Consider the following 17,912-nt stretch of genomic DNA (forward strand, 5'->3'; position numbering starts at 1 on the left):
TCTTCTAGAGCTTCTGTGTGAAATGATTTCGTATATTAAAATAACTGACTCTTTCCTTTTATATAATAGAAACAGAGGACCAAGTCAAGCTCTACAATCAGCCAATACAAAATACAAGTGGCCTAACTAACTAAGTATAAAACTACTAATCTAATATCTATAAGATAATATCTACAAGATATTCTATGTGACAAATATCTACAAGACTAGATATTTACAATATATTCAACAATGTCATGCTAGTCTAAAATATCTAGTTGTATGTTGTTGCATGGGCAGTAGACATTTTAATAGTGAAGCTATGAAAAAGATTTTAAATCAATTAGAAAAGTTTCTATTTGACATGAGAGGGAAAAAAAATTTTAAAAATCAAAAATAGAAATTTAATTAAATATAAAAATAAGTCAGTGAAAAAAATGTCCTTTAAGTCCTAACAAAATCTAAGGGAATCAATATATCAAAATTAACTTAAAATCCAAACTAAACCAAGAAGACCCCCCCCCCCCCCCCCAAAAAAAAATCAAATTATTAAAACTACAGTACATTGTGCTAGTCATTCACCACATTACATACTCTATAACTCTATGTTAGCCTTTGCTCCTAAAGCTAGCTCCTGTAATATCAAAAAGATTAAAATAAAATAAAATAAAAATCAGAACTCTTACCAACCAAACCTTGTTTTTCCAATCAATTATTATTTCCTAGAATGTGTAAAAATAGAGTGACAAAAAAGAAAAACTCACATAGAATCACAAGATATGGAGTTAGATTGGAAATAAAGTTGGAGAACATATAAATTTGGGGTGTGAAATCAAATGGGATTGGAAATAAGGTAAAATAAAGTAAAGGGTGGAGGAAATTTCATTTACAAAAATGATCCAATCAAATTGTGGTGATAACTGTTGTCACAAAATAAAGAGTTACATTTGAAAGTTGGAGAATGCGTATAAATTAGGGGTATGAAATCAAATGGTATTGGAAAAAAAAAAAAAAAAAGGCAGAATAAAGAGAGAGATATAAGAGTAAAGAGTGGAGGAGGTTTTATAACTTTTATTTAAAAACAAAAAAAAAAAAACAAAAGCAAAAAGAGAGAGAGAGAAAAAAAATACAATATGTGATGCTACATTGGTATATATTACGAACTTCCAAGTAGTTATAACAACTTTCTCAAAAAAAAGTAGTTATAACAATAATTGTCAAAGGTGGTATTTTTACTTTTTTACATTAACGTGCCTATGGATTCAATTATTTTATAGTTCTAACAATATTATGAATACACCCAATATTACACCAAATTTTGTAATTTATATAGGCAATTAATTGTGAATGGTGAAAAAAAATAATGAGTTCACGTAAAAGTGGGTGAGTTGAAAATGTCTATTACTCATAGCCGACCACTTCAACATATTGCAAAATTAGCCGTGTGTCTGTGTCTCTAGATTTATTGTTATAGTTTCAGAAATAACGCCATTGGAGTTTGTAAAAATTATAGGGTATAATTTGTATTTTTTGGTTGTTTAACTATTTGTTCAATTTTGGTCTTTTAATTTTAAAAAGTTATAATTCAATCCTTTAATTTTTTTTTTTCGTTTGTCTATTTTCTGTTAATTTCTTGTTTTTTGGTGCATTTCTTTCTTACAATTCTTGCTCCTTAAAATATAAGCTCATCTTGATCTTATGGGCGGTTTAGCATTCAGTTAGTCATATAAGTAAGATATGAGTAGAAAATTTGATAGAGAATTGTTACATTTCAAAATTTTGAAGAACCAATATTGAACTTTTTAAAATTGAAAGAATAAAAATGAGCATAGCCTAGCCTGTCGCAAAGTATGGACAAAATTTGCTAAAAAGTAACTTTTTAGGAAAATTTTTGGTGAATAGCATGTGTTAGAAGTTATTTAGTTATGTAAACCATTTTTGGAACTCGAGTTTAGCAAACTCGAGTTTAACAAACTTAAGGTCCAACTAGTATATGTCTGACATAGAATTAAAAAAAAAAAAAAAAAAAAAACAAACAAACAAACAAACAAACACTTGGAACTCAAGTTCTAGACTGTAAAAATTAATTCATAGAACACTAACACATTGTTTCTTTGCACGCTTTGTTTTCTTTTCAATCAAAGTCAGTGCTTCAAATTCCAAAAAGGTTGGGCTTTAATCATTTGCTTTCTAACAAATGAATCTAAATGCAGACTAAATTTAAACCAGTGCTTCAAATTTCAATAGGCTTGACTATTTTTGTTGGAACTTGGAAGTAAGAAGCAGTGGACGCTTCATTAAAGAAGCGAAAAAGAAGGGCCTGGAACTTGAGTTCCACATGGTTTTTATTTTAAATCCACATTAGATGACTACCAATTGGAACTTGAGTTTGCCAAACTCGAGTTTCAAAAACAGTCTACATGATTAAATAACTTCAAACGCATGCTATTCACTTAAAATTTCCCTAAAAGTTACTTCCTTTGTCCCAAATTTTTTGGTCTATATTCTATTTTAGGATGTCCCAAAATTATGCTTTATTTGAAAAGTCAAACACCATTATTTCATTAACATTCCTTTTATGCCCTTAATTTATTTGTGTGAGCATTTTTTAATTAAAAAAAAATTAAAAACCTAAATAATTGGGTTTTTTATTTTTAAGGGTAATTTAGGAAATTTTTAATTTTTTTTAAAGAGATAAAAGAAGTTAATGTTGTTTCCCTAAATAATTGAGTTTTTCTAATTAGGCCAAACAATTTGGGATGGAGAAAGTACTATTCAGCAAATTTTGCCCAAGTATGTGTCAAGTTTTTTAGTTTGCACGGAGAAGGTTACTCCTTTCATCCAAACCCAACTTGCTCTGGATGTAACTGTTTAAAGGAATTTTTACTATTTGATAAAGAAAAAGACAACATTCAAAAATAATAAAAATAATAAAAAATAAAAATAATTGGCCAAAAACCTTGTAAATTAATATAATTTTTTAAAATTTATTTTTCGCAGACTATGATTTGAAACTCCTCTCTGCACTTGCTATAACAATTTTAAAAAAATTTAAAATTTCAAAGAAGAGTATATGAGGCCTTATGTTGCCATTTAAGATAACATATTTTATTGGTTTATTTTGTTTTTTTTTTTTTTTAATTAAAGATAAGTTATGGTAAAAAAAAAAAAAAAAGATAAAATACAAATATAATTACATACTTTTTTTAGAAGAATATAATTACAGTTAAAACTAGTGATATTACAAAGTGGGAACTTAGTCAAGTGACAGTAAACTTAATCACATACTTAAAGGAGATGCCTCTAACTTATAAGAGCATTCACTGTAGTGGTGCTATTTTTTTTAGCAATTTGGCATTACAAAAGCTACTTTATCTATTTTACCTATTCACTTTACAAAACATCCAGCATCAATATATTTATTTTAGCTTTCAATACAATAAAATAACATAAATATCATTATAAAATAATATATTTACTACATTATTTTATTAATTTCTTTCTTTCTCTCTGTCTCTATGTCGTGCCTCTCCACTCTCACTCTGGGAAGCACGGACGCGGTGCCAGAGTAGCCGCACCCGCGTCCGACGCGGCCTAACACGGCAATGCTGCTACTTGCACATTAGTGCCGCGTCCAACTTTTTTTTTTTTTTTTCACGACTCACACCGACGAAGCGCAGGCTCAGGCCATATCGGGCAAAACCATCGATACCGGCTGAAATTCAAAAAAAAAAAAAAAGGTGCAAAATGCATTGTTTGGACAAAAACCCATATCTTAGTCCACAATTATCTTTATCTCAGTTCTCATCTTTAGCTCTCTCTCACTCTCTGGTCTCTATGCTCCACGCCACGACTCTCTGGCCTCTGTTCAGTGCTCTCCGTCTCCCCTCTCTCTGTCTCCTCTCTCTCACACAATCTCACTCTCAACTCACTCTCACACTCACATAATCTCACTCTTAAGAGTCTCAACTCTCAGCTCACTCACACTTTGCTCTTCATCTCCCCTTAGGTATCAATCTCAAGCTTTCAATCTTAGTTTTTCATAGCTCTCACTTGCTCTGACTATTACTCAATGTGTCTGTGATCTGATTTTTTTATTTTTTATATAAGCTATAATGTAATGTAATAATGTTGTGGGTTGTATTTAATTTATGAACATCATGTGTTTAGTTATTATCTACTACTGTTCTTAAATTTGGTATATGTTTATATAATGCGAAAATGTATGCTTAGCAATATATTAAAATATAAATAAAAATATTTTTAATAATCTTTTAATTGCCGCACCCCGCCACACCCACACCTTACTTTTTCAAAAATTGCCGAGTCCCACACCTGCACCCGAATCTGAAAATGCACCCGTACTTCATAGCTCTCACTTCTCACTTCTTACTTCTCACACTTCTCTCCCTTCGTTTCCCAACAAGTCTCATCACCAAAAAATAGTGTGAATGTAGAAAGAGGCTTGGTGGTGAAGTTCCAAGTTGTAAGCTTGTTTGCTTTATCTGTAGAGGCTTTGAACGCCAAGAGAGGTTCCAAATCTGGGTTTTTTGAAGCTTGGGAGAAAAGGAAATGGAGGATGAGAAGCAAAAAAGTGAAAGGTAGAAGAACATATAGACTTGGGTTCGCCATTGTTGTCTGGAAGTTTAGAGTGAGAGAGATATGAAGTGTTTGTATTGTGACTCACAAGTTAGAGTCACAGTGTGCGACTGAGCTTGTAAAATAGTAAAATAATGAAAAGTAGTGTGAACGAACAAATTTTTTTTTTTTTTTTTACCTTTTAGCTACAGTGTATAGCCAAAAATAGCTGTGCATTGTAGCTCTGGAGTTAAAAAATATAGATTTGGCTCCACTATTGTAGGGCAAATTTTGATGTTTGGTAGTACTAAAAATAACAATATAACTATTTAGCACCACTACTGTGGATGCTCTAATATAATTTTTAGTTAAAAAAGAATTCGAACTTTGTAAAGATGTGATATGAAATACAAATAAGAGATTACCATATAAGTTTTTTTTATTTATTTAAAACTTAATAGCACCACATTAATTCTTAACTTAAAACTTAAAATAATAACACAACATTAATTCTTTACTTAAAACTTAAAATATGATATTTATTGAGATATTATCTTATGTGATAAAATGTATTTATGGTTTAATAATATGATTACGTGACATGTTTCTATTGGAGCTTAAATCCTTAAAAAATTTATCCTCGTTGATCAACGAAACTTGTATACAATTTTTATTGATTTTTTAAATTCTGAATGGAACAATAATTGTAGGAGCGAATTACGTGGAGGGAAACCATTGGGTAATAGCAGTGTCTGAAAAAGTGTAGTACACCTCATCACAGACAACCATTTCTCGTCCTAATTCAAGGCTAGCTCATACCCAGTGTAGCCTCGCTCTGGCTCTGGCTCTCTCTCTCTCACTTTCACTTCTAGAAAGCGGCACGCGGCCCTAGGTCTCACGTCTCTCTTTCTCTCTCTTCACTCTCCACACGCCTCTCTTCCTTTTCTCTCTCTGAAAATTATTCATTTCGCGCAGAAACTTCCGCGAACCGTTGCAACTTGTAAAAGCTCGCCCATTCCTCTTTCTCTCTATTATATATTTATATTCCATTTCCAATCTTTTTATCTGCTTCCTCTCTGTTTGTTGCTCTGCGGCGGCGTCGTTTTCCTCCATTTACGAATGCTTATGTATGCGTGACCTTCATTAGCGTTTGCGTCATGTATATAAGCACAGCCTCATCGTCCTCCTCTGCGCTCTCTTCTATTCTCAGAGCTAGGTCCAGGCTTTTCGCTTCTTCTCCGTATCTTTCTAGAACCTTCGCTGCTCCTTCTTCTTCTTCTTCTCCTCCTCCTGTCTCCGGTTACCGATCTCTCAGCTTCTCCTCCGCGGTTCGATCTCTCCGGTGCTCCGTCCCTCGCTGGAGCCACGGTGTCGATTGGCGATCTCCGATCGGTCTCCGCTCTCAGATCAGAGCCGTCGCTCCCGTCATCGAACAATTCCAGAGGAAGATCGCCACTATGGGTATACTATACTAGCACTCACTCACTACTGTCTCTCCAATTTTTTTGGACCTTTTTTTTATGCGTTTTGCTCTGTTTGGTTGCTGAGAAAGCCAAGGAAAGGGAAAGTGAAATTATATTTTGTTTTTCCAACGCTCCTAAAGTCAACTGAGTTGAGAGCTAAGTAGTTGCTGAGAAAATTGAAGGAAAACGATGTTATTATATCGATTTTCTTGTGTTTATTTTCATTTCCTGCGATTACTCAACGATTAGAAGAGCGATACTGTTTCAGGATGTGTGATCACGAATAAGGAATGGATTCTGTGTTTGATGCAGTAAATCTAGCATAAAAATTTCTGGAAATGATGCAGTTTTGTAGAATTTCTTGTACTTTCCGTGTCATTTGATATATCCAGCACTGTAGACTGTAGTCAGCTTAGCTATTATAAGTTTCTACTACGCTCTGTTTGGTTCCCGAGAAGGCTAAGGAAATAGAAAGAAAACAAGTATAATTACAATTGCTAAATTCGTTTCTTTCATGTATATTAACGTTTAAATTGAGGAATAGTGTTTAAGGATTTCAAATCATTAAAAATGAACTTTATATATTGTTGTTGTTATTTTTGTAGTACTGTTATTGGCTTGAGAATGATTGTTTTGTTACAGAAAGTGAACCTACTTTTCAGTCTTTAATAAACACAATTTAATTACTGAAGAGGAAACTTAATGTTCTGATTGCTCATCTATATGATTTCAGCATCTGAACATCCTTTCAAGGCACACTTGACAAGTCTTCCCAAGCCAGGAGGCGGCGAGTTTGGAAAGTTCTACAGCCTCCCGTCTTTCAATGATCCGAGGATTGGTAATTTTTTTTTCTACTACTTTTTACGGGGATCTGTTTTTGTTTTTTGTTTTTCTTTTGCAGCAAATAAATTCATTTGTGTCAACTGTCAACTATATCATACTGATTTTGTAGTGAATTCTCAGCAGTTCATTAGTAGTGCATTCTCTTTAATTGTAATACTATTGCAGACAATACTTATTCTTATATCTATAACAGAGAAGTTGCCGTACTCTATCAGAATCCTTCTTGAGTCTGCAATTCGTAATTGTGACAACTTCCAAGTCAAGAAGGAAGATGTTGAGAAAATTATTGATTGGGAGAACACTTCTCCGAATCAAGTTGAAATTCCTTTCAAGCCCGCTCGTGTTCTCTTGCAGGTACCTAATGGAGTTGAGCGTACACAGTAATTGTTTTAAACATCTCCTCTTGTTCTTCTTCTAAGGTTTCTTGTTTGTTGCCAGGACTTTACTGGAGTTCCTGCTGTGGTTGACCTTGCTTGTATGCGTGATGCCATGAACAAACTTGGCAGCGATTCTAACAAGATCAATCCTTTGGTGCGTTTTCTTATAGTCTGTCCATGTGGTATCATTAAAGTTACTGATATGGGTCATTTATATATCATTATGGACTACAATTTTTGTGTTTTGGCTTGATAATGCATAGATTTATATTGACTTGGAATAAGATTTTGTGTCTATATTCATCATATTTTGATACTGTATTGTAATCATGTTTTGTTTTGGGTTAATAGTTGAGGCATTTTGTCTTCCTAGATAACTTCATATGTGGTGATCATTAACTAGTTTTTATAGCTTTACATGATTACATTAACATCCAATTGTTATGGAATGTAAACCATTTGCTAGTATATCATGTCACCTTATCAGTTATATTCTCAGTTTTTGTCTTACCATCTCTCATTCTAAACATGCAGGTTCCTGTTGATCTTGTAATTGATCATTCAGTACAGGTTGATGTTGCAAGGTCTGAAAATGCAGTGCAGGCCAATATGGACCTTGAATTCCAGAGAAACAAGGAGAGATTTGCTTTTCTTAAATGGGGGTCTACTGCTTTCCGCAACATGCTTGTTGTTCCTCCTGGTTCTGGTATTGTGCATCAGGTAAAGTAGTTTGGAAGGAGATGTGAAAGATAAGATAATGTTGGTTTAAATGTCAACCTTGGTGTATCAATCACATCACTTTTATTTCTCATTCTACATATTTAAATCATATCCTTTTTTTTCCCTCCAAAAAAAGAAAAGAAAAATCATATCCTTTTTTCTTTCAATTACTGTATGTCAAATGAAAATTGAGTGTTTGATCCTGACAGTTTTATAAAGACGTGGCATGGAATGACTTGATGTGTTGAATTAACAGGTTAATCTTGAATACCTTGGACGGGTTGTGTTCAACACTGAGGGCCTACTCTATCCTGATAGTGTGGTTGGAACTGATTCCCATACAACCATGATTGATGGGTTAGGAGTTGCTGGCTGGGGAGTTGGAGGTATTGAAGCAGAAGCAGCAATGCTTGGCCAGGTAATTAAATTCTGCTGCTCATTTATTTTAAACTTCAATATACACCCTGCAGCTCACTTTCATCCCTGCTAAGGGAAGATTTCTGCCGCATTATACTTCTAATGCCTTCTTATTTGTCATTGACAGCCCATGAGCATGGTGTTGCCTGGTGTTGTTGGGTTCAAGTTATCTGGAAAATTGCACGATGGTGTTACTGCTACTGACTTGGTTTTAACTGTGACACAAATGCTGAGGAAGCATGGTGTTGTTGGCAAATTTGTTGAGTTCTATGGTAATTTAACTTTCTGGAAGTTGATTTTATCTAATCTTAAATTGCAATGATTTGATCCGTGGAACTAGATAGATATGGGGTTATCATGTTTGTATGTACTTGTAGGGGAAGGCATGGGTAAGTTATCACTAGCTGACAGGGCCACTATTGCCAACATGTCTCCTGAATATGGTGCAACCATGGGGTTCTTCCCTGTAGACCATGTCACTTTACAGTATCTCAAATTAACTGGAAGAAGTGATGAGACGGTGGGTGATTCACTGTATTCGTTCCCTTGCAATGTGAAATTCCTATAGCATTATGTAACTTCTTTCCTTCTTAAATTTAGGTGGAAATGATAGAAGCATATCTCCGGGCAAACAAACTGTTTGTTGACTACAATGAGGTAAGGGTCTTTATATATTCCCTATATTTCTTAATTGTCTGAGGTATATTTGCATTGGATTTTCTTATAGGGGTAATGCTAACTGATTTCCCCTAAATCAGCCTCAACTAGAAAGAGTATACTCCTCTTATCTACAACTGGATCTTGCGGATGTTGAACCTTGTATGTCAGGACCAAAGAGGTACATACTTTATTCATGCACAGAGTTGCTCTCACATTAAATCAAATTTTGGTTCTTGAACATTCCTTTGTTGTACAATTCATTTTATAAGTAACTGCTATCTTTTGCAGACCTCATGATCGAGTGCCTTTGAAAGAAATGAAGTCTGACTGGCACGCTTGTCTTGATAACAAAGTTGGATTCAAGGTTAGTCAAAATTTTTGAATGTTGCAGCCTAATTAATTTACATGGTCTTTTGGTTCTATTATTTAACCTAGTTGTTTGATTTTTTTCCTTGGAAGCTGATTTATTTATTGTTCTTTATCAGATAACTTATTAAAAAATTGTGTAATTGATGCTTTTAGTTTTGATGTGTATGCATTATGGAAGGCTAAACCAATAATACAATATGTCTTCTCTTTTACAAATCATAAGGACCAAATTTAGATAACATCATCTTAACAGTCAATGCTGGATTTATATCGTCATTTCCATCAGCACATTCCAGTCCCAGTCTCCTCTGACTTTTGGCCAGATTCCATGATCCTCATTGCTGTAGTTACCTCATGTCCAAATCCATCATAATAAACTATCATTGACTGTCTCTAATTGACCATTGGCCACACCTATTGGACTATTGCTGAACATTAATTCCACAATCATTTGGCTGCTCACTGCTGTCCCATCATCATTCATTCAGCTGCTACTTACATTTATTGTCAACATTAACTGCCACCACCTCTTATAGATGTAGTCTCTTCCTCATTTTGGAACATCAAGGAATCTCCAATCTGAGTTACTACCCAAATGGTCATTGCTGTAAACCTGCAATCTCCAATTTTCTACCACCTTTGTCTTGGCCAATCCTCAGCCACATGCTTTTGCTACAACCTTTGTGCATGATTACCCTCTCTCTCTAAGTGTGTGCATTACCAGCAATAAAACATGACTGATTCGCTGATCATAATTGAAGTGATGATCAGGACTTGTCTAGTCTATTTCACTTTCTACTCTGCATATATTAGTGCCTAGTGGCACACTTTTCTTATTTATTTATTAGATTAGTGAATATGTAGTTGTAATGCCATTCATGCGTCATTTCGTTTTATTTGACAATAGCTTTTCTGTATATTGCCTACCATTCTTCCTAATTGTTTTACTGTACTGCAGGGGTTTGCTATACCAAAAGAAGAACAAGAGAAAGTGGCAAAATTTTCATTCCAAGGACAGCCAGCAGAGCTTAAGCATGGTAATGTTGTAATTGCTGCAATCACAAGCTGCACCAATACATCAAACCCTAGCGTCATGCTTGGGGCAGGTCTTGTTGCAAAAAAGGCTTCTGAGCTTGGTTTGCAGGTTAGTTATGGTTATGTTTATTATGTGTTTCAGACTGTACGATCACTGCCCCCAATTCCTTTTTCCTCCAAGTTTTCCCAATTCGGCATATACTTCTGTTGGCTTTCCTTTTACTGTAAGAATGCGAAATATTAATGTTTGGATGCCATGGATCTTTTCTTTTATTTTTGTGTTGATTAGATATTGATTCATACATGATTTAACAGGTCAAACCGTGGGTGAAAACAAGTCTTGCACCAGGCTCTGGAGTTGTTACAAAATATTTACTCCAGAGGTATTTCTTAATATATATAGAGATATAATATAAAATAACTACTTTATTGCTGTACATAATAAAAAACTTTGTCTGCTAAATATAGACTTTCTTGATGCAGTGGACTACAAAAATATTTAAACCAACAGGGCTTCAATATTGTTGGATATGGCTGCACAACATGTATTGGGAATTCAGGGGACTTAGATGAATCAGTTGCTGCTGCCATTACAGAAAATGGTAAGGGATAAATAATTTCTATAACCTCAGCTTAGACGTGTTTACTTATTAAATAATTTATCATGCTGTTTACAAGTTTAAAGTTTCTTCATAAATGATAAACCTTTTTGTTTTTTTTTTTTGGGGTGAAGATATACCAAAATGCCCACCTGAATTTATCTGGTTGTTTATGCAGACGTAGTAGCAGCTGCTGTGCTTTCTGGGAACCGGAATTTTGAGGGTCGTGTTCATCCGTTGACAAGAGCTAACTACCTTGCATCGCCTCCTTTAGTGGTCGCCTATGCCCTTGCTGGCACGGTACATATTTTAAATACTTTCAGTGTCTATATATATTAGCAATAAAGGGCAGATTGATACAATAATCCGCAGAATGCAGAAAACCTGATGAGAGTTAATCAGAGGGATGTGAAAAATGAAAAGGCGGAAAGGTCAATTGCAAGTACTTGTCATGTCTGCCGCTTTCCACAGATTTAGCTTCATACACTCTTTACATATATAAAGTTATTTAGTTTCATTTCTATCGGTACGGGGTACCCACTATTCCTTATATTGAGGTCTAAGGCCAACACAATTTGCAAATTCCAGTTTCAGCTCATCATGTATACCCATCATTGTTTGACTGACGTTATTCAACATTTGAGTGGTAGACATTGACTGGATAGTTTCACTTTGTATACCCTTAAAATATTTTTCCTAGACCACATCATGTGGCCTTGTTACGACATGGAATAACATTTTATATCAGGTACTATATTGTTTCCATAAAAGGAGACGTCTAATACATTAGATATGGTAGGTCTTTTGCATTACCTCTCAGCACTTATATCTCTGCCACAGCTCTCAACTCTATCTCATGCTTGAAAATATTAATCAAGCTTCCAACATGTTAACAACACCGGGAAAGAAATATCTCTGCCACATCTCTATGTTTGTTTGTTGTGTATGCACAATGCATATATTTACTTTCAATTTGTATGTTGAAGAATCGCTTAGAAGTTATTTTGCAGTAATTTTCTTTGTTACATATTAATGACCCATTGCATTGATGGTCTGTTGAGGATTCATAGCCACTAAGACTTGGTTGTTTTTGTTGCATAGATGGTAGATAACATAATTTCATTTCCAGGTTGACATTGACTTTAATAAGGAGCCAATTGGCACAGGGAAGGATGGTAAGAGCATCTATTTTAGGGATATCTGGCCGACTGCAGAAGAAATTGCAGAGGTAGAGAGTTACAATTATATAGTTTTGTTGTAAACTTTGAGAATCTGTGTGTTATACATTAACTTTGGATGGCCTACTGTTTAGGTTGTTCAATCCAGTGTGTTGCCTTCTATGTTCAAAAGTACTTATGAGGCAATTACAAAAGGCAATCCCATATGGAATGACCTATCGGTTCCAACTGCCACCTTGTATTCATGGGACCCCAACTCAACCTACATTCACGAGCCTCCATACTTCAAAAACATGACCCTTGATCCTCCTGGAGTCCATGGGGTGAAGGATGCTTACTGCCTGGTGAACTTTGGCGACAGTATTACAACAGATCACATTTCCCCAGCAGGAAGCATTCACAAGGACAGTCCTGCTGCAAAATACCTTATTGAGCGTGGGGTGGATCGCAAAGACTTCAATTCCTATGGAAGTCGCCGTGGCAATGATGAAGTGATGGCAAGGGGAACATTTGCCAATATCCGCATAGTTAACAAGCTCTTGAACGGAGAAGTGGGCCCAAAAACAGTTCATGTTCCTACTGGAGAGAAACTCTATGTTTTTGATGCAGCAATGGTGAGTTATTTGGTATCAAATTGTCTTACAATTTTTCATCCTGATTTTTTTTTTCATCAAAGGTTTTACTTGAGATAATATAGCATACTAAGAATTTATCTTTTGTGTTTTTTGGTGGCAAAGGCTCACTTGATCTGACAGTAGCTCTGCAATTTGAACTATGTTAATTAGATAAATTTACTTAGTGCCATTTACGTATATATTATAATACCTTCCTTATTGTGCAAGTTGTAAACTGAATGGGATGTTTTCTGCATGTAAAAACATAAATTACTTTAGTGATCTAAAAAGTCCTTTCTTGTGATTCATGGATCCCACTCGTAAGTGAAAAAGATGATGATAATCTCCAAATCTTAATTACTGAATCTGTGCATTTGACCTGTGTCTATTTCAGAGGTATAAGACTGCTGGACAGGATACCATTATACTGGCTGGTGCTGAGTATGGGAGTGGAAGCTCCAGGGATTGGGCTGCCAAGGGTCCAATGTTATTGGTGAGTTTCTCAAATCTCTATTTTGATTATCTTTAACATGTCTTTCTAGTTGTTTGTCCTCAAATAATCTCTGTATATAACAGGGAGTGAAAGCAGTGATTGCCAAAAGCTTTGAGAAAATTCATCGCAGTAATTTGGTGGGAATGGGTATTGTTCCACTTTGTTTCAAGGCTGGTGAGGATGCAGATACACTTGGATTGACTGGTCATGAACGTTACACCATTGATCTTCCTAACAATGTTAGCGATATGAGGCCAGGCCAAGATGTGACTGTCACAACTGACTCTGGAAAATCTTTCACCTGCATCGCCCGCTTTGACACTGAGGTATTCCCCACTTAACTATGTTTTTACATTTTTTTGAGGTGGTTGCGATCAGTGTGGTGGAAAAGAAAACTAGAAAAGGTCATTGCGTGTGAATTATACAAGAATTAGAAAACCAATATCATGGTTAGTTTGCACCACTGTAATCATGCCATATGTTTAGTTGGAGTACCTTGCCTTGATTACCCTTGAAACTAAATTCATCATCAAGGAGAAAACCATACATTCGCCTGTTTTGCTCAGGTTTGTCTAGGTACCATTTGTTTGTTTGTATTGCTCTTAGTGATGTGGGGGGAGAAGCCCCTCCGGAGTAAGGGCTAAGGTGGAGATCAAACTTGAACTAGAGGCTCAGTTGTCTAGGTACTATTATTATATTCAGGGAATTGCTTAGTCTACTAGGCCATGATGGATGGTCCCAGTTTTTGTTTTGAATGAGTGCCTATGCCACCCTTCCTGACAATAAATATTGCCTTAATGATGTACCATGAAGGTTCATGCCAGCTATTAACATAGTTAAGATACCATTTATCAGAAAAGAAAAGAAAAAAAAAGTGTAGATACAGTAGTTACTTACCTTAATTCTCTTGTTGCATTTGCAGGTGGAATTGGCTTATTTCAATCATGGAGGCATACTTCCATATGTTATTCGGAATTTGACCAAGCAATAGATTACTGCTTTGTTCCAATATCGGCCTTGCGACATCCATTTGAGTTCATTTCCGTTGTAAAATGTGAGGGAATAAAACTTTTTAATAACAGAAAAAATTCCCATTTATGGGACACGTATTTTTGTTTCCTTTTAAACGCCATCGAGGGGTGGGTGCAAGCATGTTTTCCTCTATAAAGAAAGGGGTATTTTTTTTAGTCAATATTATTCTTGTTTTATTTTCTCGATCTTGTCGAGCGTATAGGCTGTTGTAGCGTGCATGAAATACTGCGACATTAACTTTAAGGCTACACATATGTGATTGTTTTGAAGGCTAATCGACCAAACTGCTTTACAACACAAATTATGTATTCAGTTCCAAACGATGCTATGTTACTACAATGTTCTTTTAAAATGATGCAAAAAAGATGGATGCGAAAGTTTTACTTTCAGGCTCTTCATCGCTTCATTTTCATTGTCAGCATCAATAACAAAGTTGACGAGTGTGTTAATTAAAGGGCGAAAACATGAAGACAGGTTCTCGCCTTACAAAGTATATGATTAATGTGACAAGCATGCAACTCTTTGAACAATGACAACAAAGTTAATAATTGAAGGATTTTTTTAAATTTTTTTTTTATTTATAAAAAACACGATCATTGCCGTGATTAGCAATAATGATTAAACAAATACATTCAATTTCTCAATCAATTATTTATTCGGAATGTTAAAAAAAATGTGATTCTCTTTTATTAATATATGCCTATACTTATTTTACTTCATCGATTTGATATCAAGATTCTTATATAGAAAAAAATCATAAATTCTAGGAATTAGATCAGGTAAGAGTTGCTCTTCGATTTTATTTATTTATTTATATATATATATATATATATATATATATAAAAGTAGAGACCTCATGTGGAAGAGTATGAAGTTCTATCATGTGACAATCTCTTAAATAAGGAATTTGTTCACATAAATTCTTTACTGAAGTACCACATAAGAGATAAAGACTAATTAAAATTCAAATAATAATTCCCATGAAAAAAAATTCAAAAGGTAAGAAATTTATTTTCTTAGATTTATTGTATCAAGACATTTCTCTAGTGCCACATTATAGATAAGGACTAATTAAAATTTAAAAGATAAGGACTCTTTATTTTCTTGAGTTCATTGTTTCAAGACTTTTCTCTCTCTCACAAAGCACAAAACTTTTCGTGTTTTCACTCACCCCTTTTCACCTCTTGCACTTTTACTACTTTATATACACCTACCTATAGTCTTTCATCTTCATGCCATAGGTTAGGTGCTTTTTGATTTTGTTTTAGCCATCACAATTTCTTGGTTTCTTTGTCATTTTTTTAACTACTATTTAGTGTGGTACTGGTATGAGCCTCAACATAAAAGTAAAAAACAATGATTATTATGGAGTTTTCTTTAATGTGAATCAAGATTATCTCAACTTTAGTTGCAACCCTAGGTTTAGTTGCAGCTATTCAAGAATAGTGTGAAATGGTGTACAAATCACAATCATATTGTTAGTTCTCTCCATCAAAGCTACAATTAGGTAGTTCTTCACATAATTTTTATGTTTTTTCTCATGTATCTTTAACGTATAATACTTATTCACCTATATTTTTTTGATTACGTTTGTTAGTGTTGTAAATTATAAATTGTTGCGGTTTGTTAAGATTAGTTTCAAATGATTTAATTTGTTGTTACGGTTTTGATGTACGATTGTAAGTTAATTTGTGTGCTTTACTTCTCTATATAAAGACAAAGCTCATGTGTAAAATTAATAATACAAGATTAGTTCTCCCATTTTTAACTTATACTTTCTTGAATTTTAGAATTCTCTTTGTTTTTTGTTTTTTTTTTTAAAGAATATAAAAGCCATATTAGAGGCGATTAAATATTGATAAATGGAAGTGTATTTAGCCAATTTTTCTTTATTTGATTACGTTCTCTATATGTTGGTATATGAATAATTTTGTTTCATTTAGATTACGAACAAAGTGTTTGAGATGGGTTCTTGGGATTTGGTAGTGAGAATGAAGTGGTTGAAGAAGTGTTCAGTTTTAGAAATAAAGTCTACCTTTTATCTAGATGTTATTTTATTACTTTAAATATTAAATTTATAATATGGTGTAAACTCCTAGAAATTTCTAACATATATATATATATATATATATATTAGTAAAGAAAATCCATTCAATAGTCGGAAACTACTTCTAGGATAAGAAAAAATTAAAATTATTAAATATGAATTAAGAAAATTAAGTTTTAAAGCATTCGACAATATTATGAGAAACATCATTAATACTATTGCAGGGTCCCAATTTGCAGTCCAAGCCCAAAACGTATGGAGTCTTGGTCCAATGAGTCCAATACAATGAATTTGTAGGGAATGGGTCAAAGAACTAGGTTCTAATGAGTTGAACAACGACTAGTATTGAATTGCATGACAATCAAACACAAATAAAGGACGTTGATACCAATTGACTTTCAGTCCAAGGAGGTCAGACCTGTATATAATGATTACTCTTGGATATTAGAATGATTTAGATTGTTATAATATTTTTCTCTCTCTATTTTCCGATCTACTTCTCATGGAGGGTCTTTCACATTATATAACTCCTTTTGGGTCATCTTGATCCTACACTTGTTGATTATCTGAGCTCTTACTTGAGTACCCGTCCCATCAGACACCTTTTTTGGCCTTCTGTGAGTTGTGGTAGCCAAGGCAGCACTGTTCAGAGGTCTTTTCCACATAAATGCAGCCAGAAAAGTAGCTGCAATGCATTTAATGCGGTGGTAACAGTTTTTCCTTAGATATTTTCGAGTTTCATTCTTTTTCGTATGTTCATGAGGCACGTTCCTATCGCTGGAGCCTCTTGGAGGGTCACTCTAATTGTTGGAGTTCACACTTGGGCTACATTCATCGTATTCAAGGAGGGGTTCCTCCTCAGATATCTTTTATTCGTTCCCTACTTACGAGGCTTTAATTGGGAACTCCTAACATCTATTTGCTCCTCCTTAGATGTATTACTATCCTTGGACAAAATCCAAGGCCTAATATATAATCTTGGACCCTTACCCCTACACTATATAACAAAATGATCATTATATATGAGTCTTAAAAAAATAAAAATTATTTTCAAATGAAATTACCAAGTATCTGCGCATCGCGCGGGAAAAGATTAAAAGATAAAGCAAAGAAATAGAATTGGTAAGCTATGTATTACTAAACTCCTATAGTGCGAATAGAATATAAAGGGAAGAACATGAACATGTGCAAAGGTCCGCAACAACTAAAATCTCACGTATAATTTAATGGTCATGTGGAAGTGGAACCTTAATCGTTTTCAATATTGTGACTAACCATACTAGGGATATAGCAAATTTCAAACTCCTTAATCTTGGATATTGGAAAAGATTCTTGTAAAAATTGCAGTCTTACATGCCACACACCAAAGTTTTGCGCTGAGTAGCTGACGCTCTAAAATTCATGGGTTGTCCCTTCCTCGCTACAGTCTACATAGCTCGCAGCATATGCATAACTACCATTTTCACGGCTCTTAAACTTTTAGTCTTATGTCCTCTCTCCATCTCGTT

General features: G+C 34.3%; 1 protein-coding gene across 1 annotated transcript; it reads left to right on the forward strand.

The window, feature by feature from the left end:
* Nucleotides 1–5,420: 5,420 nt before the first annotated feature.
* Nucleotides 5,421–14,658, forward strand: LOC126695353 (aconitate hydratase, cytoplasmic). The gene is made up of 20 exons (XM_050392063.1): nucleotides 5,421–6,018; nucleotides 6,754–6,858; nucleotides 7,057–7,217; nucleotides 7,302–7,394; nucleotides 7,775–7,960; nucleotides 8,217–8,378; nucleotides 8,505–8,649; nucleotides 8,755–8,897; nucleotides 8,978–9,034; nucleotides 9,136–9,215; nucleotides 9,326–9,401; nucleotides 10,365–10,550; nucleotides 10,757–10,824; nucleotides 10,925–11,043; nucleotides 11,219–11,340; nucleotides 12,170–12,268; nucleotides 12,353–12,832; nucleotides 13,227–13,325; nucleotides 13,409–13,651; nucleotides 14,248–14,658. Exons 1-20 carry the CDS (start codon nucleotides 5,715–5,717, stop codon nucleotides 14,314–14,316), a joined length of 2,997 nt encoding a protein of 998 aa, XP_050248020.1. The 5' UTR covers nucleotides 5,421–5,714; the 3' UTR covers nucleotides 14,317–14,658.
* Nucleotides 14,659–17,912: the final 3,254 nt, after the last annotated feature.

Source organism: Quercus robur, chromosome 8 (assembly GCF_932294415.1).
Source record: "Quercus robur chromosome 8, dhQueRobu3.1, whole genome shotgun sequence".
Classification (NCBI taxonomy): Eukaryota; Viridiplantae; Streptophyta; class Magnoliopsida; order Fagales; family Fagaceae; genus Quercus; species Quercus robur.